The sequence below is a fragment of the Puccinia triticina genome, chromosome 6A, assembly GCF_026914185.1.
Source record: "Puccinia triticina chromosome 6A, complete sequence".
Classification (NCBI taxonomy): Eukaryota; Fungi; Basidiomycota; class Pucciniomycetes; order Pucciniales; family Pucciniaceae; genus Puccinia; species Puccinia triticina.
Genome location: NC_070563.1, coordinates 1,096,847 through 1,121,412, shown reverse-complemented (window position 1 = coordinate 1,121,412; position 24,566 = coordinate 1,096,847). Strand labels below are relative to the sequence as shown.

The 24,566-nt window shown below is 47.6% G+C and overlaps 5 protein-coding genes across 5 annotated transcripts; 1 reads left to right on the top strand and 4 right to left on the bottom strand.

The window, feature by feature from the left end:
• Positions 1 to 80: 80 nt before the first annotated feature.
• PtA15_6A139 (uncharacterized protein) lies at positions 81 to 2,419 on the bottom strand (the record flags this gene model as incomplete). Its single annotated transcript, XM_053169812.1, has 7 exons — positions 81 to 347; positions 446 to 553; positions 628 to 764; positions 854 to 1,141; positions 1,237 to 1,393; positions 1,464 to 1,716; positions 1,824 to 2,419. The coding sequence occupies 7 exons, from the start codon at positions 2,417 to 2,419 to the stop codon at positions 81 to 83; spliced, it is 1,806 nt and encodes a 601-aa protein (XP_053021066.1).
• A 4,370-nt stretch (positions 2,420 to 6,789) lies between these two features.
• On the bottom strand, positions 6,790 to 9,883 carry PtA15_6A138 (uncharacterized protein; the record flags this gene model as incomplete). The annotated part of the gene is made up of 10 exons (XM_053169811.1): positions 6,790 to 6,823; positions 6,928 to 7,408; positions 7,496 to 7,538; positions 7,598 to 7,701; positions 7,770 to 7,865; positions 7,935 to 8,337; positions 8,420 to 8,766; positions 8,828 to 9,075; positions 9,143 to 9,204; positions 9,275 to 9,883. The coding sequence occupies 10 exons, from the start codon at positions 9,881 to 9,883 to the stop codon at positions 6,790 to 6,792; spliced, it is 2,427 nt and encodes an 808-aa protein (XP_053021065.1).
• Positions 9,884 to 10,942: 1,059 nt separating this feature from the next.
• Positions 10,943 to 11,674, bottom strand: PtA15_6A137 (uncharacterized protein; the record flags this gene model as incomplete). The annotated part of the gene is made up of 3 exons (XM_053169810.1): positions 10,943 to 11,149; positions 11,277 to 11,386; positions 11,479 to 11,674. 3 exons carry the CDS (start codon positions 11,672 to 11,674, stop codon positions 10,943 to 10,945), a joined length of 513 nt encoding a protein of 170 aa, XP_053021064.1.
• Positions 11,675 to 22,382: 10,708 nt separating this feature from the next.
• PtA15_6A136 (uncharacterized protein) lies at positions 22,383 to 23,012 on the bottom strand (the record flags this gene model as incomplete). Its single annotated transcript, XM_053169809.1, has 4 exons — positions 22,383 to 22,447; positions 22,524 to 22,590; positions 22,673 to 22,791; positions 22,862 to 23,012. The coding sequence occupies 4 exons, from the start codon at positions 23,010 to 23,012 to the stop codon at positions 22,383 to 22,385; spliced, it is 402 nt and encodes a 133-aa protein (XP_053021063.1).
• Positions 23,013 to 23,461: 449 nt separating this feature from the next.
• PtA15_6A135 (uncharacterized protein) lies at positions 23,462 to 24,468 on the top strand (the record flags this gene model as incomplete). Its single annotated transcript, XM_053169808.1, has 4 exons — positions 23,462 to 23,653; positions 23,725 to 24,163; positions 24,245 to 24,318; positions 24,388 to 24,468. The coding sequence occupies 4 exons, from the start codon at positions 23,462 to 23,464 to the stop codon at positions 24,466 to 24,468; spliced, it is 786 nt and encodes a 261-aa protein (XP_053021062.1).
• Between the last annotated feature and the right edge of the window lie 98 nt (positions 24,469 to 24,566).

Here is a 24,566-nt window from a genome sequence, read left to right as displayed (position 1 = left end):
TATAAACGACACAAACAAACACAACATAAAAGAGCGTGGATACCAAAGAGAAATATTTACAAAAAAAAATGTAATAGAGATTAGAAGTACTGGTTCCAAAACCCAGTTGTACAATTACGTTGATTAAAGTCGATGTAACGATCGAGCTCGAGTAACTTAGAGATCAAGCTAAAGATTTCCAAGTTTGAGAACTTGTTCAGTTTTCCGACAACAAGAGGGAGATTGTTTGTTGATGGTCGATGTCGGATCGAGCGGAGTTGGTTGGCCTTGATTGTGTTCGCAAATGGCCCGTATCCTATGAAGATCGATCTCATGGTTTCTTCTTCGTTATCGTATCCATGCACTCCCTTTCAGTTTTTTGCACAGGTGATCAGTATTTCTTCGAGGTATTGTAGATATAAAACAAATAAATAGCTGGTTTCTTGGATGATGAACAAGACTCAACTTTGACATTATATGTTCCATTCATGATCACCTTGTGTTCATGAGTATTACTAATGACCCAACCAGGTTTAGGAAACACGTAGATCGGCGCGATTCTCTCGTTTGCAGTCTATGATGTCATCTCCCAACGAGTTAGTAATGTGGGATGACAAAGGAGGAATGCGGGGAAGAACAAAGACTAACAAAGTGCCATCGCTTGGGCATCGTCTCATGGGTATGCACTTCAAAGCCAGGTAGAATCTTAGATTGTTCGATCAACCTTTCCAAGATCGGCCGAGTATCGACTTCGGGAAGAAACCTTAAACCAGCAGCCGGCCAACCTAAAGACAATAATAGTCAAAAATAAGCATGTTTGTTTTGAAAAAGCAATGCCAAGATGAAAAAGGACGTGAAAGGAAGTGGGAGTGACCATCTTGGAATTGGATCTGATTGAAGTACGTGTGACCTAAGACCTCATCGAGGTAGACGATCCTTTCGTCACTCGTGGCCATCATTCCGTGATCGCCGACGATCAGAACATCGACAATCTCGCTCAGGTTCCGGGCTTGTAGACTGTCGTAGAGTGAGCCCACGAACCGGTCGACGCTCTGTAAGGATTGGTTGAACTTGGCATCCGTCGGCCCATATTGGTGGCCCATCTGGTCCACATCTGGGACATATAAGGCTATGAACTCCGGGCGGTCTTTCACTGGTAAATCTTTGTTCTCAATCAACTATAAAAAATCAGTCTGGTACATATGAACATTGGTGTTTTTTTGTTTTCTGTTAGAGGAAGCAGAAAATAGAACGAACCTAGCCAATTCTCGAGCTGCCGAATCTTCTTCCACCATTTATATCGATCCTCAAATGCACGCCAATAAGTCGGGCGAGTCTGATCACTGGTATAAGGCGGACCAGGCCACATGGAGACAGCGGTGCGGATTCCATGTTTGGTAGCCGTTGCCCAGATCTTGAGATGGCGAAGAGGAATAAGGTCAGATAAATAGATTTTGTGGGGTACATGGAGAATGTACTCAAACAGGTTCGCCATTCCACCAGACTGGGTCCCAAGATTTATGAGGATCGACGTTACTGAAGCTTTTCCCCAGGTTAGGGTCGCGGAAGTCATTGGCGATGATCCCATGTGACTCCGGGTAGAGGCCTGTCAGCATTGACCAGTGGTTGGGGAAGGTGAGTGTCGGAAACTGGGGCTCGAGGTAGTCGGCCGAGACGCCGAGTTTCTCCCGGATCGTCGTCAGCCGCGGTGTTAGATTCCTCTCCAGATATTCTGCTCTTCGACCATCAAAATTAAGTCCCCCCGCCACCACCGAATAACCATTGCGCATAATCATCAGCCCCGTTATCGAAGATCAAGGTTTGACGAAGACACGGCGGCTAACCTGAACCCATCCAATGAGACGATGATCACCGTTTTCTTAAATCGATGTGTCCCATTAAACAGAGGTGCCGCAAGTTCAGCAATCCTGTCTTCAGCATTGGGGTCCGAATCTTTCCAACTACCGCCTTGGGCAGCCCAGTTGTCTGTGTTGTCGGTAATACTACCGGGCGGGGCAGAGGGTTTGACAAATTTGATGGTCGGCTTTTTGGAGCTGGTCGGGGCTTGGTCTGTGGTCGCCGTTCCCGTGGTCTTTTCGAGAGAAGGGGTATTCAAGTTATTTGATCGTGGGAAGAGGGGCGAGATGGATGGGGCTAGACAAAAGAAGAGTAGGAAGAGACCTAGTGCGACGCACGAGGAGATCAGGAAGGTGGAAGTCGCGAAGGGTTCGGGTTCATTTTTGGGTGGGTGGCCGTGGGATGCTTGGCTGCTAGATTTCAGTAGTGGTTCTTCTGCTTCCTGCTGCGGGCTTTGACAGTCTTCCTCGTCCCGAGTTCGAGTGCCGGCAAGAGTTCCTGAGCCTGGAAGAGGTTCTGGTGTTGCTGAGCTGAGGTTGGGATGAGATCGTTGGACTGTCGAGCTCTTGCGCGATCTAACCATGGTACGCCACAACGTCGAGTGAGTAGGTTGGCGGCAGCGGAGGACCACCACTGGGAGAAGCTAGGAAACCTCGTCACCCACTAGGGCAAGCTGTCACCTTGATGTCACAGGATCTATTCTAACTGAGCAATGCCATGGCGACTAGAACAACCGCACAAAGTCGAGCCTGGTAATGGTTTGGAGAACAGGTTCAATTGAATCAAATTTAAGAAAAAATGGTTGCTCATCCATATCCAATAAGAAGTTTTGAGATGATTTGCACAGGAAAATAGAATGAGACAAAAAGAACAGAACTGATGAAACTTCGCAGCACTATTTAACAACTGATGCAAGAGCTCTTCAACTCCCAAAAGGTGTGGTTGATTGTCTTAGAAGGCGTGAATGTATGTATGATTTGTGAGTGAAGGGTTTTGTTTGTTTTATTCCAACTTTGTGCATGCAGAGTAAAGGATACAAACTGTTCTCAAAAGTAAATTGTTTTTGTTCAATTCATTTAAGTTGGCTGAAAAGATAACCTAGCCTCTTGTGTTGAGAACTACTTAATGTGAATGGAGCCCTCCATGGTATCAATCCAATTAAGCTTAGCTCTGGTAAAGTGGTCAACAAGAAGTAACTATAGTACTGAGGAGTGAAGCTTCTATGGGCAATTCTTCTGAATACATTGGATATTGTTGTTAGCTTTTGAGGAGATGATTGATCAAGAGGAAATATTGTGAACCATTTGGGTGCATTTGCTTTCCGGTAATGATAAGATAGGAATAACAATGCCCACTTCAACAAACTGGAGTCTTCCTCAGAAAGATATTCTGGGTTGTGGTCTGGTGTTGTTGGTTTTCTTTTGTTTGAAGCTTCATTATTTATCAAAGCAAGTATTCCTTCTTGAATTTGCTTCTTTTCTTCACCTTGGAAATCGTTTCCCAAGTAGCTTTCATCAGTTGAAATTGAAATCAGAACATCAAATAGTTCCTCCAACATTTCTTCTTGTTCATTCATATAAATGAGATCTTTTTGACTTGATGTTACATAGCCTAAGCCTTCAATGAATAATGAATTGAGAACCCAAATAAACCAATGGAATAACTTGATTCTATCAAAAGAAATTGCTGAAACCAAATGGTTCTGCTGAATAAAGGACATGATTGAGTTGACTGCCCCTTCATATCCAATCCATCTTCCCTGCTCACCACCTCTTGATACAATAAGTGACCATGTTGCCTGTAATGATTCTTGAGGAATTTTTTCCAGGGCTTCATCTGGGCCTGTCTTGGTTGCATGGTATGGCAAGTTTGATTGTCTAAAGTATATATCCAGTTTTGCGCTGTATGCTTTAGTTGGTACATAATTTCTCCAAGATGGTCCTCCTTGACCTTCCTTGCTACTCCAAGGAAGTATTGAGAGTTTTGAAAGATTTGCCTTCCATTTTGAATTTAAATGCCTTGCATTCATGGGATCAAATTGGAGTCTCCTTAAGTTTAAAATAAATTGCTCTTTAGATGGAAAGATACTTATCCATTTCCACCAATTGTTTTCTCTGTAGTAAAACATTGAGAAATACACAGCTGCTTTAGTGATCAGTGATTGGGTTTCAGAGACTGCTCCTACCAAGATGTTTTCAGATTCTCTTCCTTTTTGTAGAAGCAAAACAGAATCATCCAAGGCTTGATCTGAGATTAGTGAATTAGCAAGGTATTGAACCATTGTTTCATATTCCGGATTGATCAAGAGTAAATCATTCTCTGCTGCTAGATCAAGTCCACATCTTTTTTTTCTGTAATGTGTTTCTTGATCCACAACACTGAGAATCCAATCATGTAATTTAATGATCTCTTGGCAACATTCTTCAGGTTCTGGCTTTCCAAGAGTTTCAAGGAGTCTAAGATTGATAAACCAAATCAGATTGGAGAATTGTATGAAACGGAAGTTTAGGATTTTCATTGAGAAATCTCTTTTTTCAATCATGATTATGTTTTTCATCCTTGAAGCAAGTTTCTCAGTGAACTCTGAAATCTTTTCCTGGAAAGACAAATTTAATTCTTGGTGATTAGGGCTAGCAAGATAGAGTGATGATCCAAAAAGAAACATCCATGTTTGCATCTCCTCAGTTCTCCCCATGTCTGTGTCTGGTTTATTCTTATCTATATTTTCTTGCAATTTCCTTTTTACAGATTTTCCATGTTTTCTTGGAGATTCTGGAGATGTTGCAAGAACATTTTTTCTGACTTCAATGGGGTCTTCTGCAAAGGAATCATGAGAAATTGGGGTATTTAATCCTGGAATGTGGTTAGTTTGATGGGAGGATTTGGATGAGGTATGTGCTTCATCCACTTGATCCATTCTGTGATTAATTCCAATGCCTTGATTCAAATCTGGTGATTTTACCAGCGATGGGGAGATATTTACAGTTTTTGAAGCATCATCTGGAGATTTGTAGAAAATAGAACCATCAAAGGTTTGTTAATGCATGAGATATTTTCTCCTTTGACATCCAGTGAGAGGATAAGAAATGAAACAGAGTAAAAGGAAAACCTGACCAGGAGATTGATCCATGTTATAAACCAATTTTTGTGCCTTTTCACTTGAAGTTGATGCCAGTGTATTCAATGAAATCTTTTGCCTTTTATGGGATGTCTCTGGATGATTCAGAGCTAATGTGAGGGATAATTGAGGGTCTAGTTCTGGATAATACATTTTCTCAATTGTCACATTCTATTCAACATTAAGAAATGTACCATTTTTTAGTATTTACCATTTTCATTGTTTTGGAGAGGACACGGCAATTTTGGTCTATCCTGATACTGAATTGATGCAGAGGTATTATCACTTGTCTGCAAGGGCCCATTGGATTGGTTGTTGATCAACCCTATTTTTTACAAATTTCAAAATGATATTGAGTATCTAGCCACCTTGCTTGACTGCACAGTACTCACCCATGAAATCAAATTCTTCAATTCTTCTTGTGGATGATGGGTCTAGGTGAAAGCCATGTTGGGCTTGGGGTACTTCAGCTGAGTCCGAGACAGCTAAATTGACCGGTTGCATTCACAATTCTTCATCAAATAGAAGCCCATCTATGTATGTTGTTCAGGAGGAGAAATCAGTAATAGTTGAACAAACAAGACATACCTCCTGATTGCCAACCATTGCCAACAAACCTATTACCTGCCTCTAAGCTGGTGACGGTGTTCATTGGCTCCACACCTAGACGTTCAACGCCTACTGAAATTCTCAAGCTTGAACAGAGAGGAGGCTCTCCCAGTTTTGCCAGATCTCTAAGACGCTTTTTCGGTATCAGTAAACCATGTGACCAGTGTGGGGGTGTACTGATTTAAGGAAAGAGAGCTCAACCTTTGGACACACTTCCGGGATGCAGTCTGTGTTGGTTCAATGAGTTCTTGTAATGGGAAAAGGCATTTAACAGGAAGGCTGGTAAAGTGAAACATCAATATCATCGGGGTTTGCCAACGGACTTTCATCATGATTGAGGATAGGTTCTTGGCAGTAAAGAGCTCCGATTGGACAGATAACAACCAACAGTTTCTTTAATGGGAGTTTGAATCTTTTATCTTCAACTGAGTGAGCAGAACTGGAAACAGGTCTCCAATCTTGAGTTGGAATCCCATGTCTCATCACTTAGACTGTAGACTGTGCCTGAGATGCATCATTTGACATGTGATCATCTTCGTCAAAACGTGAAGCACACGTAGTAGCTGAGCGGTTGAATCAACTCCCGCAGGCTCTTTGTCACAAGAAGATCTACAAACAGCGCGGCAAATAGAATTGTTTTGTTCCAGTTGTTGAGTTAGTTGAAGTGGAGCTACGTCATAGTATCGTCGGTAGTACTCAGAGTCAAGCAAGGCCGGGCATAACAATAAAGCCATTTGGAGAGTGTGAGGCACGCCTGCTCGCCAATTGAGATGCTCAAAGGGTCGGATTAAGTTCACCCCAAGGTGCGAGCCCCGCAGGGTTCCCGCTCTCGAGGTTGCGTATTTGGTGACCTTGAGGAGAGCATCTCATTTTGTCCCCGTAGCACCTCGGTTTTGCCAGTGGTTTCTCTGGAGCACCTATTTATCTATATGATTTCAGTTTTATTTCAAAAGTGGAAAAATACTAGGTGCGGTGTTTATATATATATATGATGGCCATTTGACCTACATACAAGCCTACTCACATCGAACAACAAGATAAATACTCCACAACGAACCAACAGTGACAGAAGACGACGGGGGACATGTACATTTGACTGCATAAACTTCAAAAAAAAAAAAACGAGATCTAAAACAGATACAAACATGGAAAATGCATGGGATGGACAAACGATGAAGCAAGGGAATGGACAGCGGGGATACTTTTGAGAGATAGAGAGAGAAGGGTCAGATGGGAGGTAGAGGGCGCCGACAAACGGGGCTGAACAAAGGAAAGATGGAGTAGAGGACGAGGAGGAGAGGAATCAGTGTTGCTCAACAACAGATGGACGCGGGGAGACGGAGCAAGAAAGCTATGGAACGGACCATTCAGATTTGATAGCGAGCCAGCTTTCGAGACATTTAGTATGAGCGATATGGTGGCAGGGCGGCACCATGTAAGACCATCTAGAGAAGAGCGAATGGTGGACGTCGGAGGAGGGGGCGAAGGGGAAGGAGGTCCTGGGCCTGGGATGCTCGTGTTCATCCGTCGACGAACCCCGAGCCTGCGAGTGCTGATGGTGATGGTGGTCGAGGGAAGCGTCGGGCGAGGAGACGGGCGAGGAGGGCAGGACGTCGATGGGCTCGAAGCAGATCACACATTCCGGCATCTTCTCGCCCCCTGCACCACCCGTTGTGCCTCCATGCTCCAGATCGACATGCGTGGGCAGCTTGACCGGGTGGTAATCCCACATCGGCTCGTACGCGAAACAGCACCCGAGCACAAAAAAACGCGCCCCCAGATAGTCTTGCAGGATCAGTACGATCGCTTGGCTTATTGAGTACAAGCCGATCAGCCAGATCCATGCTACACAGAAGAAATCCCCCCCGTCTTGGTCAGCACATCTGTTTTCTCATGTTGCTCTTGACTAGGTCCAAGAAAGGTTTTCCTTACGGTTTACAGTAACAAAGAGCACATTATTGGGACAGCCCCAAATCTATCAGACGATCAAACATGAGCCTCCTCAAACATTCAAGGGAATGATAGGGTACTGACATAGAGCGGCAAGAATAGTCTACACAGGGTAGTTCCCAGGACGTATCGTTTGCGTAACCCTCGGCGACTTGTTCCGTGCTGGACGTTATGAACGATTTGGGGAACTGACAGCAAAGAGAGGAAAAAGATGAGCTTTTTTCTGGCAAGTGTGTTTGGTGAAATGAGGACTGACTCCAATACGAGAATAGGATCGAGAGCACCAATGGCTGCCAGCTGTATAATAAGAAGGGGGCGACGAGGAGGAAGATGGCGACGAGGGAGATGGAGACTATGTTGATAAGGAAAGGTCAGGATGTAGATCTTATGCGCCGACGGATGAATGGGAATAGACGCTAACCAAATGGACGATGAGTGAGCAAGGTCTTGAGGGAGTTGAGTAGGCTCCGGAAGCGGGATTGGCGGGGAGGGTTAGTGAGTTGTAGAGGGGCCGAGGGATCGACGAGGTCGGTAGCAGGCACCTGCACGTAATCGGTATCGCGGCCGATGTGCGAGTCTTCTGGGGGAGGAGGCTGGGCGCGGGCGGCGGGGTCGAGGGCGGGGGAGGGCTCGTGGATGCGGATCAGGGCACCGTAGCGCATGCCGAACAGGATCGCATTCAGACAGGCAAAGAAGGCCGGCACTAGCAGGCTCTCCGTCGAGCTGTTGTTTGTCACCACGGCCAAGGTCAGATGGCTCGAGAAGGTCCAGGCATCCATGATGATTTGTGCGACGAGGGAGAAGTACGACATGCGTGATAAACTCTAGCGGAGGGGAACAAAGGGGTGTTATGATTGTTTTAGATCTTGATGATTGTGTATCGGACGAGAGATAGAGGAGACTGACCGAGGGACTCTGGCGACTGTCCATCTGCCACACGAGCAGCCAACACTGGAGCCCCAAGACGAGCCCGGCGACCCAGCCGTAGTTGCGCGCTTTAGTCCAGAAGGAAGGTCCGAGGAGGACGGCCATCTCGCCGGACTCGAGGACAAGGCCGCAGTTGGGCGAGACCATGAGGGCCTGGAAGATCGGATGGGCGGGCGAGGGGGCGGCGAGCGAGGCGCCTGTGGGCTCGACCAACGAGCGCTCGTACTCCATCAGACTCTCCGCTGTCTGCGTGTTCGTTGTCGACAGCGGGGTGAGGCCTCCATAGATCAGGAAAGTGCAGTTGGGCGAATCATGCTCAAATCCATCTTAGGAGAGGCAGATTCAGTGAGCATGGTGTCGATACCACATCTCTCGAAGTCGGCTTACCTCTCTCTACATTATCTCGAGGCAGGTCGCCCTTTTTGAGAATTTTCTTGATTTTCTCGATCCAATGTGTGTAATCAGCGACGATAGCTTGGCCGATCTGGGTCTGTTCCGGGGATGGCGGGTGGGATAGGGAGTGGTTGAGCAGGTATTCGGCGGGGATATCCAGGGCTGATGAGAGATGGATCCGGGTGTCTAGATAGATCCGACTGGGATAGGCTCGCAGATAGAACTTTCCTTCGTTTTGTAAGCTAGTTGCTTTTGTTAGTTGCTGTGCGGCGGCCCAGATGGATGGAAAAGAGAGAAGAGACTGCTGACTGGATGCCTTCGACTTCTAGGATGACGTCCTTGGAGTCGCCAGATGAGATATACATCGACCCCTGGGGAAAACAGGAGAGTAGATATGTGAGCTGATCATGTGTGCTGCTGGTCGTATGGGATGGGACATACGCGGACGAGTGAGGTATTCGCTCGGACGAGTTCAGGAGCCGCTTCACGTAGGTTGAAGTCGATCTTCTGTGAGGGTGTGTAGGTCGATTTGCTGGACTGATTGTAGGCGGTCCATGGGAAGTTAGCCCGCTGCGCTTGGAGTGATTCGGCGGCGGATGAGTTGGTGAGGTTGTTGTTGGGGTGGTGATGATGTTCTGGTGGCCACCAGTCGAGACTCTCCTTGCGCCAGCTCCAGTGCCCCTTGCTGTGGCCGGAGATGTTTTTCCAGTAGAGGGCTTGGCTGTCGATGTTCGAGCGAGCATGCAGTTTTTGGTACCAGTGCTGGATAAACTGCTGTGCGTTGGACAGGGATTGGTTTCCGAAGCTGTTGAAGCCGGGGCTGTAGGTGTGGCTGCTGTTGGTGGTGGTGGTGGTGGTGGTGGTGGTGGTGTTGAGGTAGTGCTGGAGTTGGCTGAGTTCCTGTTTGCGTTGTTCGAGTCGTCGTTCGAGCTCGATCTTCGACTGGGACTGGTTTGAGTTGGATGAGTTTGAGAAGAAGTAGAAGAGCAGTCCGATGATGATGAGCAGTGGGAATGAGGATGGCTGGCGGAGTCGATTGTTGTTTTCCATTTGGTTGCTGGCTGGTTTTTAAGCTTGTGCCAGTCGGATTAAGACATCCACTGCCCCTCAGCAAACTCGCAGCTGCTTCGATGGGTTATCGACCATTCTTGTACATATTTAGGTTGGCCAATGGTCAGGAGAAGAAACACATGGGCTGCACGACGACAACAGGGGGCCTGCAGCGATACATAGCTCTCAAGAACAACAGCACCAGACTGCGATTGGGACGAACATCGAGATCCAGCTTCGTCTCGGCTGCCGATTTCGGTGTTTGCGCGCGGAGTTGGGCCGACGAAGCGCTTGAAGCCCGAACCCGATCAAGCCCTCATCGCTTCCGCCTCACCTCATTCAGGCCTCGGTGAGCCCCGGTGGTCATCGCTGGGCTCCTGCGTCGGTCGGTGCGCTGGTCAACTTCGTCGGGCCGCCAAAGCTCGCAGGGGCTGTCAAGCCGAACTCAGCTCAAGACCCTCCCGGAGCCGACGCACAGGCTCAAGCTCTGCGTATCAAATCCGCACAAGCACCCGGCAACCGTATCTTGTGCACCAACCTCAACACAACTACTCCCTCCCTGCCCCACGAGCACCCTCCCGGAGATCAGGGGCTAACACGCTCAGCTGGGATTTAGAGTAAAAGCGTAGAGCCGTCATTCTAAAATTGATTGTAAATAAATACAAAATTCCGGCTTTTCTTCTCTTCAAAAAAAAAACCCTGTCAGCCTCATGCCAGGAAACTGACTTAGCCTCTCCTTCGGGGACGAGGCTTAGTTAAGCTCGGCAGCTCACACCTCAGCGCGCAGAGGCAGAATGGACCAAATTCAATGAGATCTACAGTTTGAAGCGCGATCCTGTTAGAAATTGAGTCAATGTGACCTATGCAGTCTAGTAGAGGGCCTTCATCACTGATGTTGATTGTTCTCTGAGCGTAAAAGAAATGGCAAGAGATGGATGGCAAAGATGACGATGACGAGAGTCGAAGGGATAAAGGGGAACGGGAAAGTGATGATAAAAAGCCGCCGGTTACGAGCGGGGCTATGTACTGAGCTCCAAGTCATCCTTTCAGAAAGCAGCCTTAATGCCCAGTGCCGATGGTCCTCCCGATGGTTCTCCACGGGCCCGATCTTGTCATGTCTTTCAGTGGCACCCTGCAGGCCTTTGGCAAATCGTAGTGCCGATGGTCCTCCACGAGCCCGATCTTATCATGTCTTTCAGTGGCACCCTGCAGTCCTTTGGCAAATCGTAGTAACTTGTCGTATAGATACTGTGCGAGTCGTACGTCCTGTTGTACAGCATGTTCTCGCGTGAAGGATCTTCATAGTACCCCACCTTGAGCAGGACATTTTTGGAGATATTTTGGATCAGTTTAGTGTGATGACTTTCAGTCGGGCGAGTGGCACTCCGCTCACCCTTCCGCCTTGTGGAATGCCTGCAGGGAGAGCACACGTGGCGAACTCCATTGGGCTACCAATGCAATTGAAATAGCCGGGGTGACCTCGTACTGGGTTTGCTGCTTGCACTATCAATTTCACCAGGACATTGAGGCTCTCAGCTCTCCCAATTCGTTACATCTGTGTGATCAAAACAAAGCAAAGCAAAAAAATGACTCACTGTTCCATTTCGTTGGGTTAAACGGATAATCTGGTTTCGAAGCTATCACTTTTGCGCAGGCTCCTTGGGTCTTAGGCTTGTTCTGTGGGCAAGTAAAAATACACTTCGTTTGCTGAGCCCAGGTCAATTTCTTGGCTTCCAACCCGCAAACTATGATCGTGAGCACTACTAGTACTAGTGATTTTAAGAATGGCATGTTGGAGTCAAACTAGACGCGGATCAATCGAGCTTGGGGCGGGGGATCGGACGATGACGGGGGCAAGAAAATACGCTTGAAAGACGGTTTGTGATCGAAATGGTGTGAAGTTGATTTACGGAGAGGTGTGAGAAGCAGTGGAAATATTTATACTGCATACCAATAGCCACCCCGGCTCGCTGCAGCCAGGTCAACAGGAGTGGATGAGGAGGCTGAAGCCACTGCCCCAAACGTATTTCAGAGCCTGAGCAACATGTCTACTAGCCAATTTGTGTTCCTAGGCTTCCGTTGGCGTTCTGTACCGCCCGCCTACATGCACGGCTGATGGGCTTTTTCCGATTCGCCCGGGACACATCGGGTTCAGCAAAACATTGTTTGGCTGTAGGCAGCAGCGGCAGTTGCATCCATCGCATGGTCCTGAAGGACGTGATTTGGGGCGGCGGTCTCAGCTACAGGCCCGTGTGTGTATTCTTGGGATTGCAACGAGGAGGTCGTCATTGAGCCAAGCGACTCCAGGAGGCGTCTAGACTCTACGATTTGTCCCCCCGCCGCGTCTCGTCTCGCCCCACCTCGCTCCAAATACGCGCACTCCGATCTTAAGCTACATTTGTGCGTAATTTTGCTCACCAAAATCTTTTACCACCACCTGAACTTCAATCCCTGAAATTCAATCCGTCTTAGTTTCACACCAACATGCAATTTTTAAAATCAGCAATAGTGTTCACAGTTATAGCTTGTGGGTTGGAAGCTGGGGCATTAACCAATGACCAGAATACAAAGTGCACTTTTACTTGCCCCGGACCAAACGACGGATCTAAGACAGAAGGAGCTTGCGGAAGAGTGACCAAGCGGGGCGTTTTTAACGAAGTGACCAATTGGGAATGTGAGTGTGATTTTTATCTTCCTTGTGATCACATAGAGGTTACGAGCTCGAAGTTGAAACCTTCTTTGTGGTCAAAACAATAGTGGTCGCAGCAAACCCAACACAAGGCCACTCCGGCTATTTCAATTGTATCGGGAGCAACATGGCTTTCAGCACTTGTTGTCTTCATGGTACCACAACAAAACATGTAAAGGTTGTTGTGACATAGATGTCACAGGCATCTCCGTGACTCGCCGCAGCACGAACCATACTCCTCTTCCCGGGACAATCCCGGGCGTAGGAGAGTTCTCTACGGAATCTACAGAGTTTGTGTCTCATCGTCTCAATAGGTTATGAGCCCTCTCGATCTATAATCAAGGACTCAGACTTCAAACTCGACCGATACAACTCACAAATCGACGCTTCGACTCGTTGGTTATACCTTTTCGACCGGTAGCTCAGGATAGAGCGTAATCGTCCGTCATCGGGAAGGTCAGTGTTACTTTGCCGTAACACTGTGAGGTACTTCGGTATAAGCAGACTCCGCCATTCCCAATCTCTGTCTCTGAACGGTGTTGATCGAACTTACCTGAATAAGCTAAGCGGACTAGCCATCCTGCTTATTACGGTGGTGTGGCCCACCTACTGGTGCAGAAAAGGGACGTCTTGTGACGCACCGTTCTACTCCCTCTTTTTCCTCCATCTCTTATAACGTGGGTACTTCTCAGTGTTGCGGTGAGTAGCTCTGTCCTTTTTCCACACTTCGATTATCCTTTCCTGTCTACTTCTCCTCTTTTTTTTTTTGCCCTCTCCCTCCGGCTCCGGCGAAATGTCTCGACGAGGTTCAATCCATTCCGATGGCAAAGTTTTTCTACCAGATGGTGGGGAGAGAATGGCCAACCTTTTCGATTCGATTGCTGGGAGTTCGACGGGAAACCGTACAGGAGACGAAACGATCCGACCACCAGCATCGGGGACTCGCCAGCAAACCGGTCCTGCTGCGACTGGCTCGGGCTCTCATCATTCGAGCGGACCAGCTCCGCACCAAACACAACCTCCGACCGGGCCGATACCTCCAGCAAACGATCTCACGCGGGCCCAGCAAGATTTCCTTGCGGCGAAGTTACAGCTCGAACAGGCGAAGCTAGTTAGTCAAACGGCTAAGCTGATCAATGACCGATGGAACGACGAAAAGCGCCTGGCTGCGAATGGGTCCAATCTGGCGAGGTGGTTGAACGAACTTAGCGAAATCGGTACCGCCCATATGTTGAATGGCAACTTCTTCTTCAAACCAATCGACAACATGACCTTTGAGAAGATCGCCAGAATAGTCGTCCTTGAGGGTGTCCATAGTTCCTTGGTACCCGATCTTCAACGTGTGAACTCCGCACTTGAAATGTTGTCTCTCCTGAAGAAGCGATTCTCGGTTGTTTCTCGTGCGGCACAGATGAATGTTTTCAACCGGTTCCTCAACTTCTCCGTGGACGACTGCGAGAGTACAGGTTTGACGTCGTCAATGAGGAATCTGTACACCGAATGGAACAACCTCAACGTCAGGATCCACTCGGATGCGTTCTTTGGTTTCGTTTTCCAACGGGCAGTCTTGAAATCCTCGGCACCTTTCAAGAAGGATTTCGAGCAGCGCATCAAAAACTCGATGCAGAATGATCAGTCCAAAAGTTTGCCGAAATTTGATTTTTTGGTGAACACCTACGATGTCTGCCGAAAACAACATGAAGACTCGACAGCCACCGAAGGAACCTTGGCAAATTCGTCGGCACCTTCGGTACTAATGGCGACGACTGATGGCAATGATTTCGACTTCAAAGCTTTCCTAGCTGATGTTCCGGAAGACAACTGGCCGGATGCGCTAGATTTTTATGCGGCAACGGCGCATCGATGTTGGCAATGCGGGGCGGCGGATCATTATCTACGAGAATGTCCGCAGCGGGTGAAGTCGAATCAAATCAACAAACGTCTTCGCGGTCCGGGTGTGTCGCCTTTCCCACAACCAGCAACCAGAACCCAGGCGACTTTCGTCGGTTCTCTGTACACCCAACCCGCCAGTCCCTCAGCTTGACCTTCGGCGCACTCCAGACCCCCCCCATGTCCAACCTTCAAGTTCAAGCGAAACGACTAGCCGACTACTATCGACCCCGGTACACTGCGAACACCAATCAACAGCAAGCGTCAATGACCTCGACTTCAAATGCAATGACTTCAGCTGGGGGGGGGGCGTCTGCGCAACTCATGGAAATTGGTGAGATTCCAGATGATCTCGATCAGCTGGATTTCAAGAATATGGCGCTTGGGGACGATGTTGTAAGTAATCCTGCCATTTTCAATACTGGAGCATCTCACCACTTCACTGGGATGCGCCAGCTTCTTCATGATTTCAAACAACTCTCTAAGCCCTTGCCCCTGTCGGTAGCTACCGCCAGCAACCGATCCTTCATCACTGGTGTGGGAAGCCTCCATTTCCTCAAGCCATCCGGTCGATTGATCGTACTTCGTGGTGTACTCTACTGTGAGGATGCCAGATCTACACTGATCTCAATGGCTGCACTGCGGAAAGCTAATGCCTTTGTGTTCTATGACAATGACAAAGAGCAGTTTGATATTTTTTTGGCAAACTGCCAATTTGCTTTCAGCTGCGTATGGGAAGCGAAGCGCAACCGTTGGTATTTACCACACCACATGGTGAAGGATGATCGGCATTGTGAAGGGGCAGGGGATGATGTCTCTATCTTCTTATCTTCCTCTTCTGTCTCTGTTTCCACTTTACCTCCTCTTCTCAACACTTTATCTTCTCCTGTTCCTCAATCCTCTTCCTTTTCTCCTGTTTCTTCTATTTCTTCTTTCTCTCAATCAAACATCTCCGACGTTTCCAATTTTCATGTCTCTTCAAATATCCCTGCTGTCAACGTCCGTTTTCCTACGTGCGGAAATAAATCTGCTTGATCTCTTATGAAGACAACAGCTGTACCTGCGGAAGGATTATCTTTAAGGCAAAGAACAGCGGGACCAACCTCTTCAAAGAGCCGGTACCAACAATGATGGAGAAGACCCAAGAGTTGCCCTCCCTCACAAACAATGAAAAGCGGCTTTTACTGTACCATTGCATGTTTGGTCATGCTGGACTACGAGTGATTCGGAGACTAATCAAAGAGAAAGTGGGTTTAGGCCTACCCGAAGAGCTTCCGCCGGGTGCAATTCACTGCCCAACGTGTATGATCAACAAGTCCACTAAGCTGAACCCTCTGGGCAAAGGCAATCGAACTGCGAACAAGATGGAGATATGGGCCGCTGATCTAGTAGGACCGTTTCAAGTCCCTGCGGTAGATGGAGGGAACTATATCCTCACCATGCGGGATGTGGCTACAGGCTACAATTTCGTCAAGGTGCTTAAAGCCAAATCGGAGGCAAACAACGCTATCATCGACACCATCAAGCGGCTTGAGAATGCGACGAATCTGTCTGTAAAGATCCTCCGCAGTGACAATGGGGGCGAATTCGCCAACAAGGCATTGGAGGAATTTCTTCTCAGTAAAGGAATAAACACTGAAAGAGCGCTCCCGTACCATCACTACCAAAACGGTATGATTGAGCGTTTCAATCGAACTATACAGGCCATGGCAAGGACGGTTCTATCCGACAGCTGTCTCCCTCAGAATTTCTGGAATTACGCGTTCTTGTGGGCAAGCCATATCCTCAATTGCATTCCCAATAATGCGAGTGGCAAAATCACTCCGTTTGAAGCACTATTTGGTACCAAGCCGCATTTCGACAGGTTCAGAGCTTTTGGATCCTTTGCTTATGTCCATATCCCACCCGAAAAACGGCAGAAACTGGACGCCAGGGCCTACAAGGGTCAGGTAATAGGACACTTAGACTCGAGCAAAGGATGGCTTTTTTGGCTACCTGATGAAAAGAAATTTCTCGCGTCAGCTATGGCACGTTTTGTTGATGATGACAAGACCCATTTCTTGGATGTTCCCGTAACTGGGGAAGTGTCCTCAGAACCTGCGAAAGAAGCGGCAAAGAAGAGATCTTTAGACTACGTCATGAACTTGATTGAGTTCGGTGATTTCTCCAGGGAAATTGAATTCCACGACCAGGAGCTTATTGTGGACAAGATAATAGAGTTATGCCAATTTTACTCTATCTCCGTACCAGGGACTTTCAAGCAAGCTATGAAATCGCCAGAAAAGGACGCCTGGTCTAAAGCCATTGCTGTAGAACTCAGCAACCTAGAACAGATGAAGGTCTGGATTCTGGGTTTGCGGCCGAGTGACAAAAAAGTGTTAAATGGCCGGTGGGTTTTTGCAGTAAAACCTGATGTAGATGGGTCAGGGGTGCGTTTCAAAGCGCGTTTTGTAGCGAAGGGTTTCACTCAAGTTGCTGGGACTGATTTCCTGGAAACCTTTGCACCTACGGCCACTTTTGTAGCGCTGCGTTTGTTACTGACGGTAGCAGCAGCCTACAACTGGCCGGTGCACAGTTTTGATTTTGTTGCAGCGTATTTGAACTCTCCCATCGACAAGGAAGTTTGGATTGAGCCGCCGAAAGGGATGGTGGTCCCCCCTGGGCATGCCCTTTTGCTTAAAAAGGCGCTCTATGGTACGCGCCAAGCCGCGCGTTGCTGGTGGCTTCACCTGAAACAAACCCTGGACAACCTCGGATATGTGCCTTCTCAATATGATAATTCTTTATATATCTTGCGGCATCCAACTCTACATGGAGTGATCTGGCTTCATGTAGATGATGGTGTAGTAACCGCCTCTAGTGTGGAGCTTCTAAAGAAGCTAGAACAGGATCTGAGCGCAATTCTTAAGATAAAATGGAGTGATAAACTCAATTCAATCGTTGGTCTCAATGTCAAGCGAGACGGTCGAGGTTTCACGCTCTGTCAGAAGAACCTGGTGAAAGGTCTTCTAGACTCGGAATGGGATGGTGTATCAATCTTCAAGACACCTCTTCCGCCGGGTTACAATGGTGTGACTGACCCCAATGGCGATCCGTCTCAATCTGGAAAATATCTTTCCGTTATTGGGACGCTCAGCTATCTCGCCGTTGGGACGAGACCGGACATTTGTTTTGCTGTTAATTACCTGGCGCGTTTTGCGGCCAAACCTGGCACGGCTCACTGGAAAGGTTTGAAACATCTTATAGGGTACGTTGCCGGGACAGCGGAAAAGGAGCTGTGTCTATTCCCGACGACCGACGATCGACCCCTCAAGACCTTTTGCGACGCATCCTGGGGGGGAGAATTTGGACGCTCGGCCTATGGTGTGTATATTTCCTTTTTGAATTGTCCGGTTCTGTGGGTCGCCAGAAGACAGGCAGCCGTTGCCTCGTCAACCTGCCATGCGGAATACATGGCTCTTGGCGTGGCTACGCGGCAGACACTTTGGGTAAGACATTTATTACGCGATGTCCTTCGCGTAGATTTTCTTGGACATCTACATTGTGACAACCAGTCTGCGATAAAGGTGTCTGCTGATGATGCTTCTAACAAAAGGACAAGACATTCTGAAAGAGATTTTTACATAACTAACGAAGCTCTATTTCAAAAGAAAACAGTTTTGCACTGGGTAAGTACAAAAGATCAAATAGCAGATATATTCACGAAAAGCTTAGGTCCGGAACTTTTCACAAAATTGCGCGGCCTAGTTCTATGCGATGAATGATGTTTGGTGTTCAGCTTTTGTTATTCTTTCTTCCTTCCTTTCTCTAGATCTTTTGTCTTCTCCAATTTTTTTTTCTTTCCTTTCTTCTTTCTCGTAGGCTTGTACGTATGTTAGCGTCTGCGGCGAGAGGGGGGGTGTTGTGACATAGATGTCACAGGCATCTCCGTGACTCGCCGCAGCACGAACCATACTCCTCTTCCCGGGACAATCCCGGGCGTAGGAGAGTTCTCTACGGAATCTACAGAGTTTGTGTCTCATCGTCTCAATAAAGGTGACTAGAGTCTCATTAAATGCCCCTCGCTTGACTGAAATTCACGCTCAATTAATCCAAATGTTTCCAAACAAATGACATCCTCAAGGCTTATGAAGCTGGAGTCAACTCGTACCGCAGCATCTGCGAAAATACCAATCCTAGAGATATGGATGTTGAAAATTTTCCAAAGGAATGCAAGGTATAATAGCTAGAATAAATCCTCCCCGAACAGACATTAAAATATCTAGAAGTAAACGCTGCCAGTGTGAGTTGAACTTGAGATAGCATATTATTTGTGGAGGTTAGAATCTGTTGTTGAATTTTTTATCCTCAGATGATAACAGTTTTAATCCAATGAGCTCGAATATGTTAGGAGGTGCCACAGGTCAGCCATGAGGGCTATTGGGCCCATACATCAAGCATGCTCGATGTCCACAAGCTGTTTGAGAACAGTACACCTACCAGTGTATCAAAAAAAAACTTCTCAGGGCTCAGAGATGAAACTGTTTCAATCATATTTTCTATGATCAATGTTGGGGCGCATAAACCCACACAGGTCTCCAGGTATACCATTCCTTCTTTTAGGAGAGCAGCTTCACATGGATGTGCAAGTAGCAACAGCCACCTCCTCAGAGACCCGGCTATGTGGTACTTGTACAATCAGGATGAATATGCCATCTTGATTTGCCCGGTGACCAATCACCGCCATGTTGGTTTCAGTGTCACACAGACACCATTCTTAGACAAAATATAAGAATTCTTAGAGCAAATATCCCAGTAATTGTCTTCAAGGATTGGTGCAAAACTAATGTGGTTGTGATTTAGGACTAAGTCAATTGCGATGAAGGTCAATCCATCCTCATTCATGAAGTACTGGGTTGCCGGGTTTCTGAGAAGGTGGGTGTTGCTGCTGAAACAGATTTGATTAGTTGGAACAGTGTTCTTCAGTGGTGCCTGCAAATTCAAATCTGTTCAAAAAAAAAGGGATTTCTCAATTGATCACTGTTTGGACTGACAAGGAATTCCCAATAGTCCGCAGGTGTTGACATGCACGCTGACAATTGGCTTGAAGTTGAACAAGACGTTTGATAAGAGTAAATCTCCTGCTTCTTGTGCGTTGATGACCCCATGGTGTAGAAGAAATCTAATCATCTTTGACCAGAGCACATCCATAGATGAATATGTGATTTTGGAAATCTAGCCAGTGAATTTCAAAGGGGTTGTCCCCCATGGTGGCTACCATTTAATCTGGCAAAGGATAAGCTACACCCACTTAGCCAACAGGTAGCTCCAACTAGTGCGGTTGCAGGGGTCTGGCTAGGGCTCCAGATCTGAGCATCCTAATTAAGCTTTCACTAACTTAGCCACCACTAGGTCCCCCCTCTGTTTGATTTTCTTATTTAGGCTAGGTTCAAGGCACTTTGCACCTCAATCAAATGCTTAGTGTGAGAGTGGTTTTGCAAAGCAACCCTCAAAATCTGAATCAGCTACTTTATGTAATTGTTACTTTTTATCAGGGCTGTTTTGAAACTATTTGGGAAAACCAATCTCCCACATGAGTATCTGAACCTTTTTTGCTCTAATTTACATTCCTGGGATGGGTTAAGCTGTCCCTATCTTTATACTATTTTTTCATCCTCAACTCCCCTGGTTGAGCTGCAATCAGAGCTGTAACATTATAAATTTCAGATTCTGTACAGTGCAAAATGTGGAATACACAATCAAGTGGACAACCGTCAGTCACAAAAAAGGACTTCATGGGGTACCCAAGGCCCCCAAAAATTGTAAAATATGTAGAAACAAACTCCATGATGTTGTGCACATTTTGCTCCCCCCAAAAAGTATTACCTGGGGACAAATGTCACATCCTTGGAGCTATCAGTTAGGCATCAAAACAATCCAATGGATAATTTGGAACAAAAGTGGAGGACTTCCCGTCAAGATCTACAGACCCTGCAGAACCAGATCTGCACCCCCCCCCCCCCCCCCCGGGGCCCTGGGACAGCATTTCCCAGCAAAAATTAAGGTTTTCTGGCAGCAGATCTGACTCTGCAGGGGGCTGCAGATTGACAGTCCTCCAGTGTCTGCTGGAGACCTTGAGTCCAAAAAATCAGCATCCATTGGAAACCTAGCCTAACTAAGCTTCTTGAACAGAGGGGGGGACACCCGCGTCCCAAAGGGACTCTCCATAGGAGAGGCTTATGACTAATGTTGTAATTTTGGCTTGAGGGTTTGGGTTGTTTGTGGCTTTCTAGCCATGTTTCTTCTTTTTCCCCTCACACAACAAAAACCGTTCCAACCCGGGTGAAGCTATGAAGGGGTGGAACAGCCAAGCTTCTTGGCTTCCAGTTCCTGTCCTCAAAGTGAAAATCTGTTGCACAAGCTGGATTGGGCAAGGCATCTAAAACAGAGCTTGGTTCCTGGGGATTGAATTGAATACTGTACTGTTTTTCAATACATTCACAGCATACAGCTCAGAATGACCTTCAAAACCAAAAGTTTGAAGGAGCATGGAAAGAGAAGGGTTGGGTTCTCAGGTATGAGTGTAGCGTCAAAAGATGGGGAAGAACCAGAGGATTCTCATGGTCCAAAGGGCGTGTGTGGGGCTGTTTGGGAACAAGGTCAAAATTGGAATGGCACAAATCCCCCACCAAAAGGCCTCAAACCCTCAGGCCAAAATGTGGACATTAGTCCCAAGTCCCTCCTTTGCGAGCTTAACTAAGCCAACACTCGTGGTGAGTGGGTCTGGGCGGCAGCCCAGTCTCACCAGAGAGGCTTATGCACTAGAACACAAAGCTTGCGTGAGCGTGGCATGATATAGAGGCCATTTTAAAGACTTTTCCTTCTGGCTTCTGTACTACTCATCACCATTTCTTGTTGTTTTGTTTTTCTGACTGCTTATCATGTTTGTGATTTTTCTGTTTTTTTTGTTGTTGTTGTTATTCCATTCCTTCATTTGTGAAAATGGATAACAAGAAATTTGAAATAATTAATCATTCCAGTTAATCAAGTATAATGAAGAACATCATGTCATATCAATGACTAGCTATAATTAACGAAAGAGGAACTAGAGCTTCTTGGTAGTTTCATCATCTCGATTGCTCTTACGCATATTTATCCTTGTAGTGTGACTGTGCTCGGCCCTTGTCATATGGGGGACAAGAATTGAAGTTCGAAATCTTGAACTTCAAAAAAAAAATGCTAGAAGTAATTGTGATTTTGCATTAAAAAAAATATTGAAAAATCAAGAACATGCACATGTATGATGTACTGAAACCTAGAAATGATACGTTGAGTATTGAAGGTGGGGTGATGCAAACAATGGCGCTCCCAGCCAAACCTCGGAAAACGCTCATGCCAGAAAGGTGTTTTAGTATGCAAGTCCCTCCCTCCGGGAGGGGTCGCTTCGCGACCAGCCAAATGCTGCACGGCCCGCAGGAGGCTGGGACCTTGTGTCAAGTTCGCCTCCTTCGGAGGTCGCGCTTCGCGCCAGCCCAGGCTGTACCAGGGCCCTCCAATGTGGGGGACTTGTGTTAAGTTAGATTAGAGACCTCCAGCCAGAGTGCCCAATGGGTACCCATAAATGTCCCTTGGACGCTATTGCTTTGGAGTGCCCAACAGAAACACCAAAGAATATCAGCCATCAGGCACTCTCAATCAAGATTCTCCGATGGACATCTAGATGATCCAAAGCAACACCATCCGTTGGAGCTACTTGATTGAAATTTTTCGGATGGAGGCAGCGTAAAAGTCAATATCAAGATGTGTTCGTATGGATTACATTTCTCAAACATTGCAAATCTCGTCACGATAAATGATCGGAAGTTTTGTGATTATCAAGTGGTTGGGAACAGTACAGAAGAGTAACATTGAAATAAGAGAGTCGAAACAAAATGATAACAATCAGACTTCCTGGGAGACCTTGGAAGCTTTGTCTTTTGACTTGGCTGGGAGCAGCTCGGAGTGGACTGCGGGGGAGGCAACGAGGAAGTCGAATCAGGACTCGTCGTCGTATGTGGTGAATGGGATGCAGTTGGTACGTACTTTGAGGAATGACACCACCCTGTGAGATCACACAGTGGCCAAGGAGCTTGTTCAGCTCTTCATCGTTCTGATCGGAGGGAATAGGGAGGCAGCAGTTAGCGATCGTCCCGAACGAAGTGATACGAGGATGGAAGAAAGAGATAGCATACTCGGATGGCCAGTTGGAGATGACGGGGAATGATTCGAGACTTCTTGTTGTCACGGGCAGCGTTTCCAGCCAATTCGAGGATTTCGGCAGCCAGATATTCGAGCACAGCGGCGAGGTAGACTGGATAAGAGAGGGGGTGTGTCAGCGCCATCAGGCGATGTGGAGTTTTATGGAAGGGATGAGAACTGACCAGGAGCACCAGCTCCAATTCGCTGAGCGTAGTTGCCCTTTCGGAGCAGTCGATGGATACGACCAACAGGGAATTGAAGACCGGCCTTGGATGAACGGGACTGGCTTGCGACTTTCTCGCCACCGGCTTTGCCTCCTTTGCCTCCAGACATTGTTGTGAGGTGGTTGTGTTTGGTTGGGTGGGGTGAGTTAGATTGGGTGTTGGTGTGGTAGGATGGTTGGTGAGCGTCGAAGTGTGAGATGGTGGGAGAGGCAGATGGGGGAGGTCATGAAGGGTTTATATACCCGAGGGACATCCTCAGGCCAGCGTCTGTGACAGGGCAGTTCGAGCGCGTCCAACTCATGCCACGCTCCCGGCAGTTCCCCGCCAGACGCGACCGAGCACTCTGATTGGTCAGGCTGGCCGGACCACCCGTCGGGCGCGTGAGCTCAGGCCGCCACAGCCAGCCGAGCACCGGGCACCGAGCACCGAGCACCGACAAAGTGGCCCAGCGGAGACCGGGACGGGAGAGCTGGCGCACATTCCCAAACTCCCCGCCCTGGCTCACAAGAGCTCACCACCCAACACGAAACACGAAACACCAAACACCGCAGAACGAAAATGTCGACAAACGAAAGCATGATGCCCGGAGGAAGTGACTGTCTGATCAAGTTCGGATCTCGGGCAGACTACAACCGCTTCGTCGGCCAACTTCGCTCCCAACTCCGCTCGTATCTCATCAGCTCATGTCAGGAAAACAACATCGAAATCGGCAGCCCAGACTTTCTAACGCTCGAATCCATCCTCATGGATGTATGTTCGTTCTCCCCTTGTCTTGAGCAATAGTCTGTTCTGACCATCTAGCTTGTTTGCCATCCATCCAGGTCTTCATCAAATATACGCTTGAATTTATCAGAGACAACTTGCTCGTCGACAGCCGTCCTCTCACACCCCCACCAGAATTTGCTGACTCATCTCGACCGGTCAATGGGGATGGCTCCGGGGAGCAGCAGACCAGCCATCATAGCCAGCCGAGTAGCAGTCGAAACAACAAGGAGCCCATCAAACCCACATTGACGAGGCCATGCGATACGGCCTTGAACGAACGAGTGATCCGACAGCAGTACGCCCTCTACGACGCTGCAGTCGAGAACACCCGCAAGCGGAAAGACCTTCCAGGACACATCATCCAACGCCTCGAGACCGCTGCCCAACAATCCTCCGAACACTTGCATTCCCAAACCGAAGAAATCAACCAGCTTGAAGCTAACCGAGCCGAACAACTGACCACTGACCCTCGCCAGAGGTGGGACATCCTGAATGGTAAGTAACAATAACATCATCTTCTATCTCGCCTCAACCCTCCGTCTGACTTTCTCCCCCCCCCCCCCCCCCGTCGTCCAGCTGAGCCACCCAACATTCAAGAAACCCAAGCAAATTTCACCGGGGCTAACCAAACAATATGCGAACTGATTCAAGTGAGTCGAGGCCTACATTCCTTAGCTTCTTAACATCCCTAACATGCAGCTTGTTTTTCTTTTGCGTAGTCTCTCCCTCAGCTGATCGAAACTACCTCTCGAGCTATCAACTTACACGAGGAGGTAGCAAACACATTGAAAACCACCTAACCCACACACTCAAAATCACCTCATCCCCATCGCCTGCTTCACTTCTGTATTGTAAAGAACTCGCCACCAAATTTATGGCTTTTCGGCTGAAACTAGAT